The sequence below is a fragment of the Daphnia carinata genome, chromosome 3, assembly GCF_022539665.2.
Source record: "Daphnia carinata strain CSIRO-1 chromosome 3, CSIRO_AGI_Dcar_HiC_V3, whole genome shotgun sequence".
Lineage (NCBI taxonomy): Eukaryota > Metazoa > Arthropoda > Branchiopoda > Diplostraca > Daphniidae > Daphnia > Daphnia carinata.
Genome location: NC_081333.1, coordinates 4,475,140 through 4,481,260, shown reverse-complemented (window position 1 = coordinate 4,481,260; position 6,121 = coordinate 4,475,140). Strand labels below are relative to the sequence as shown.

Genomic DNA, 6,121 nt, shown 5'->3' with positions numbered 1-6,121 from the left:
GGGGGGGGGGGGGGGGGGGGGGGGGGAAAAAAAAAAATAATGGAAAATTTGAAAATAACAAAACCGAAAGCATTTCTTTTTCTCTCATGAATAATTGAAAATGGCGTTGCGAATATCCCCCCCCCCCCCCCCCCCCCCCCCCCCCCCCCAAAAAAAAAAAAGAAAATGTCTGGGATTTCTTCGAAGTCAACAACAAAGATGAGATCTTTTGAATTTGTCATGGCGGATGGTATTGTTGTTCTTTTAATTGTTGCTTGGCTTTTCTAGTTCCAAGATAGCAGACCTACGTTGCTATTTCAAAGCCTAGTTAGACGGGCCAATTCTGTTCACCCTGGTCGTCGTTACTGGCCGTCAGGGATAGACTCCAAACGCTCAAGGCGGCCCGTAACAGAGCGAGGGCTCCCAGCGATGACAGCAATACCATTAGCAGCAAAACACCCATCCATCCCCATTGGTGGGCCACCAAACCGATGATCGGACCTTCTATAACCGTCCCTACACTTCCAGCTCCGTTAACGAGGCCTTAATAAAGAGGAAAGATAAAACAAATGTGAAAGAACAATAACAAGATTAAGCTCAAGTTTTTGTATGTCTCTGTGTGTAATTGAGGTGCGATTGAACATGACGTAACCTGTCAAGGCCCCCCCAGCTCCAAGTCCGTTCCGTTCGCCCAGTCTGGCCGGTATGGATCCGCTGAGTAAGGAATCGGGCCCGCAGTTTGTGGCTCCAGCTAGTACAAGGCAGAGGATATTGATTGCGGCTCCAAATTGGGCCGTCATGGCGAAGAGGAGCAAAGACAAACTGCTGAGGATCGTCAATATACAGAGTGTGGGAAGCGAGCGGCCGGAAAAGAGCCGCTCGGTTAAGAAACCAACCAGAGCGCTGCCCAGACCGCCGCCCACTTCGAAGGCCGTCGACATCAGTCCAGCTTGGACTTTATCGTAGTTCAAATAGTCGAGCAGGAACAAGGGCAACCACATGTACATACAGTATCGGACTACTTTGAGCGTAAAGACCGCCAACGTTATTTCCGGGATCAACGGAATGGCCCATAATTTCAACCAGCTTCTAATCGTCGTCGGGGATTTCTTACAAGATGTGATCGTTTCACTGCTCGACTGTAAATGTCCAGCGCCACTGAGCCCCATCTCTTCTGGGCTATAAACGAGGCCGAATGTTAACGCGGCCATCACAATTGAGAAGGCGGCTGGTACCAGATAAGACAGTTGCCAACCGTAAACATTTAGAGTACAAACGGCCAGGCCAGTTCCACATATGCCACCGACTGAGCCTGATGTCGAGAAGATACCGAAAACAGTGTCTCTCTGCTTCTCGAAATAAGATGCTAATGCCTTGGAACACGCGGGCCAAGTGGGTGCAAGACACGTACCACAGAGAAAGAGCAGGAAGAGGGAAAAATGAAACGAACTTATCAGTCCAAAAAGGCTCATGAACACTCCGGCAGAGCACAGGCAAAAAGCCAAAGTTCTTCTTGGTCCGAGGTAGTCTGCCAGTGGCCCCAGAAAAACCTGCATTGCGGCATAAGGTAAGAGCAAAGCTGTATCCAACATGCCCAATTCGAATTTGGACAGATGCAAGTCCTCGGCTATGTCTGACTTGATGACACCTAAAGGTTTTTTCAAGAGGTATGTGGAAGCAAAGCTAACCCATAACACAATAAAGACTACAATTCGATAGGTTCTCTTGGAAATGGACTGCAGAGGGTGGATCAACGCCCAGTGACTCTCTGCAACGATTTCCATATCATCCTGTGTTAATACGCAATGTGATTATAAGTTCGACATTTTTCGATTCGTGCAAATATATATATGCAGTAACTAAAGCAAACGGCATGCAAGAGAAACAACAGCTTACCAAATGGTGACTATGTTTTCACTACAAACAAGACTAGGGAGTACAACTACAATTTTACAAAAGAAGGTCGTACTATTACAAACATACGGCAATCTCAAAGTTCTAACTGTAAATAAAAACTTTTCATTGACATTTAAAAAAATGAAGTTCTGACGGAGTGACGACGGACGATCTGACTGTCGTCTGCATATCAAAACAAACGCATGCGCGCGTGGACCAACAAAGCATTTTTGCTGCAGCGTGACGTTCATCTAATTTTAGCAAAGAAGACAAACAAACCACCGAGGTAAATATAGAGATTTAAGCTTTACTATTTGATGATCAGCCAGCAAATTTAGGGATGACAACAGTTGCAGTGTCTAATCGTCATGTTTTCTTTAGATCGCGAATTCGTGTTGGATCCAGAAATGGTACAAGAGATTTCGGAACGATTGATCCTTCATTGGAACTATCGGGGCTATTCTGATTTGCCAGAAGAGCTCTGTGTTTGTGGAAATCATGTATGCGAGCTCTACCTCAAATACAACAACATTACCGAACTGGTAAATTAAATAACGCTGCAGTTTTTCTTGTGGCTAACCTGTTTCTGCAATTCTTGTAGCCAAGCTGGATCAAAAACATGACCAATTTGACGAATATCTACCTACAAGCAAATTACTTAACAGAACTTCCTGAAGCCATTCAGTTTCTGACCAGTTTGACAACACTCGATGTCAGCCAAAATCACCTAATCAAAATTCCTTCGTCGATTGGGAAGCTTGTAAAATTGAAGACTATAGTTTTGACGCACAACCAACTTGCTTGCCTGCCAAGCTCATTGGGATGTCTTCCTTGCTTGGTTTCACTACTTGTCAGCAGCAACAAGCTGACAGAGTTGCCAGAATCACTTCACCAGTGTCAGCATCTAGAGGACATCCACCTTGATTTTAACCAGTTTACTAGTCTACCCAACTTTTTAACGCGGCTTTCACGACTAAAACACCTATCCGTCTGCTCAAACCGTCTGACTCATTTGCCTCACCTACCGTTTGCGTGTATCGAGCGTTTTCATTGCGATAACAATCCATGCATATCCTACCTCCCGTATCCACTCGCCTGTCAGATGAATCGACCTCCAGCCCGCCCGCTAGCAACACGCAACGTGTTACACATATCTACCCTGTTCGGTTGTTTCGACCCGTCCAACCGGAAGGAAGCCACCGTCCTCGTCAAAGACACACCAACAGTAGCGCTCTGTTTTTTGCCAGATATCAACCTTGTTTGTACTAATGCGCCTCCTAGCTTGCTTGAGCTCACTTTGCGGTCCATTGCGTCACGGATCTTTCAAGAGCCGCTAAACATCAGTTTCGATCGGAAAGACAACTTCCACCGCTTTGAATCCTCGTATCACCACAGCTATGATCGACGAATAGGAGAATTTTGTTTGCCGTCCACCCTGATTCAGCTCTTGCGGGATGGCCCCGTCGCCATCTGTCTTGGGTGCCGAACGTTCATCTTCCGGGGACCGGCCTATCCGGTTTTCCTGTCTAAAATAATCGTTCAACACGAACGTGCTGGCCACCATCTCATACCAGTGGTCTGCTCTTTACTATTCTGTTCAGCTTCCTGTTTCTGGACAGCTACTGCAACTGGCGTTATGGCCGGACTTGAAAGCCCACTCGATTGGGAATGTATCACGCGTCGGACGACAAGTACCAATTAGCTGGTGGTAAGATACTGTTGTTTCTTTCTTTCTCTTAATATATTTCTCGCAAGCGTTTAGGACTGTAGTTTACTGATGAAATCCCGGGCTACATTATAATAAAAGAAAGAGGACTTTTTTTTTTTAGGTCCCCATAGACATACAGTACGTAATGCGTCAAACGCGTTGCTAACAGATTATCGTGGAGACATAGTTCGTCGTTTACCCCTCGTCCCCAAAAAACATGGCCATTTTTGTTTTAGCTCTCCTTGTCTCGCACGGTTTTATTTTTAGCTCTCTTCCATCTGTGTGTCATTGTTCGCGTGCGGAATGAAGCTCTGTTACACTAAGTTGCATTACTGGAAACATGAATCTCTCCAGGTGCGCGCGCCTGCTTCGCACGCGATCGATGGCAAACATAAGACATCCGAAACGTGTCTAATTTAGTTTGACGCATAATAAACAACCGTTGGGAGGGGGATGGGGTGTTATGTTGAACAAGCATGTAGAGAGGCAGTTGTCTGGTGTTACCCAACATCGTAGACGCTTTGTACTACTTCGCCGCTATTTTTATGGATTCCATAAATCATTCTGAGGACCTCTCCGAGCTATTTCATATCAACAACATCAGGTCCAATAAACAAAACAAGCATGTCCCTCCACAACGTTCATTCTCAGACGACAAGTAAAGCAAACATTGCCTCTTGTTACACTAATGGCTCCAATCGAGAAGTCATAGAAAAAAGAAATGTTTACAAAAATCCAAAGTTGACGAGGGTCTCACGTTGCTGTACGAGAGTTCTAGCATCCTTTCTCATACATTTTCAGAAGAAGAATATCATCTTCTTACGTCTTCCTTGAATCTCTTTCTCATGTTGTGCCTTTCCTCTTCACTTTCGTATCGTATATCTTTTCTTTAAACATCATGAGCTGGTGATATTTTCATTATTTTCTCGAGACTTTGTGGAGTTCGTTTCGATTGAAGAGGTCGTGATGTACGAGAGACATCTTTCAGTTGATAGTACGTTCTTTCATGCAAATGACAGTGTTTCTTTGTTGGAAAACAACTGTTTATTCGTTGTCATCACCAGTCCTCGTCTGGTACCTTTAAAAAAAAAAAAAAAAAAAAAAAAAAAAACAATACTGCACAATATGGCTTAGTAAATTTTATTCGAATGCTGTGGACTGTGTGTGTTACGGATCGATTTGGCAATGTTTTGTTTCCCTCCAAATATGTAACAATAAGAATGGTGATTTCAGTCATTTTGACAGTACGCTTGAAATGAACGTGAAATTTTCAGTACAACACTTCATTTAACCGGTGGAGTTTTCCTTATCGCTTTCGATGACGTATCAACCCCTATAAAAAATTGCGTCCAGATTCGTCAAAAATACAAACAGAAACTAATTTGTTTTTATGCATTTGACGTAAGCCTTTAAATGTATCATTTGTTAAAGTTTTCTTGGTTCACATCGTACTTGAAAGTCATACGGATGACCAGTAAAATGCCCATTCCTTCAAGGATGGTGATTTTCGAAGTTGATACGACGTGCTCAAATCTCACTCATGCGTTATACGAAGCGAGGTTTCTATTGAAAATAGTTAAAAAGTTCTACGTGCACTGTATAGTTAAACTTACCCCTATTTTGGTAGAGTCTCGATGAACTTTCCTATGGATTTCGTACTACATAGCCCATCGCAAGAAGCTTCAAACTTGACTAGAATGAAGCCCATCCATTCTGAATTAAAAGCTGAAACAATGGATGTTGAAAATTTAGACAGACTTTTTAAAGTTAAAATTAAATACCCAATATTGTCACGAAATCTTTGCCGTTTTCAATTAAGAAAAAAAGCGTTAAAATATGCAAGCGCCAGCTATGCCAGACCCTGGATGGGCCAACAGTTACTAGTGCGTTGCTAAACGCAAAAAAAAAAAAAAAAAAAAAATTAAAACAGTATAACAACAAAGATTCGAACCCGCTAGATCGAAATGGCAGCCGCGAACTATGCCACAGCACCACAGTTCACTTAACACACACAACAATACAATAGGTAAGTGACTTATTTCAATGGGTGACATGCAAAGCAAAATTTGGTTGGGATGTGCGGTCCTGGTACAATAGTTGACACCCTCGCTTTGTATTCTGTCGGTCCCGGGTTCAAATCCCGTCACCTCCAATTTCCAAGCCCTCACTTCCCTTCAAGCTCTCCTCCCACCCCTCCACATCATCATTCAAGAATCATCTCAACGGATTCGCACGATTCTTCATCTCATCGAATTGTGCAATATTCTTCATCAACATATACACCAACGCTGGATATGCCTTCAAGAAAGAAGAAGAAAGAAGAGCCATGGCTACTATAAAGGGGCTAAAAATGGCACACTAAAAAAAAACACACACACACACACTTGACACATATACAGACGTTTCATATCATACCGTTCACTACACGTTGAAGATCGACCCACAAACTTAGGTAAAGAGAGGTAATCGTAGTTCGTAGGTTGTTGGTATGTCTCCCCATGGCCACTAGGTTCATGGATGCAGGCAGCTAATCATCGG

At 43.5% G+C, this 6,121-nt stretch overlaps 2 protein-coding genes across 3 annotated transcripts; one reads left to right on the top strand and one right to left on the bottom strand.

Annotated features, from left to right (window-relative positions):
- Positions 1-174: 174 nt before the first annotated feature.
- On the bottom strand, positions 175-2,017 carry LOC130693395 (uncharacterized). The gene is made up of 3 exons (XM_057516525.2): positions 1,876-2,017; positions 632-1,769; positions 175-522 (listed from the first exon to the last, which is right to left on the bottom strand). The coding sequence occupies exons 2-3, from the start codon at positions 1,761-1,763 to the stop codon at positions 308-310; spliced, it is 1,347 nt and encodes a 448-aa protein (XP_057372508.1). The 5' UTR covers positions 1,764-1,769; positions 1,876-2,017; the 3' UTR covers positions 175-307.
- Positions 2,018-2,047: 30 nt separating this feature from the next.
- Positions 2,048-4,211, top strand: LOC130693396 (uncharacterized). 2 transcript variants are annotated; one of them, XM_059494343.1, is made up of 3 exons: positions 2,048-2,161; positions 2,257-2,417; positions 2,477-4,211. In XM_059494343.1, exons 2-3 carry the CDS (start codon positions 2,283-2,285, stop codon positions 3,575-3,577), a joined length of 1,236 nt encoding a protein of 411 aa, XP_059350326.1. In that variant the 5' UTR covers positions 2,048-2,161; positions 2,257-2,282; the 3' UTR covers positions 3,578-4,211. The 2 variants fall into 2 exon arrangements, with proteins under 2 accessions (XP_059350326.1, XP_057372509.2); XM_057516526.2 differs by lacking the exon at positions 2,048-2,161 and having other exon boundaries at positions 2,181-2,417.
- The last annotated feature ends 1,910 nt before the right edge of the window (positions 4,212-6,121 follow it).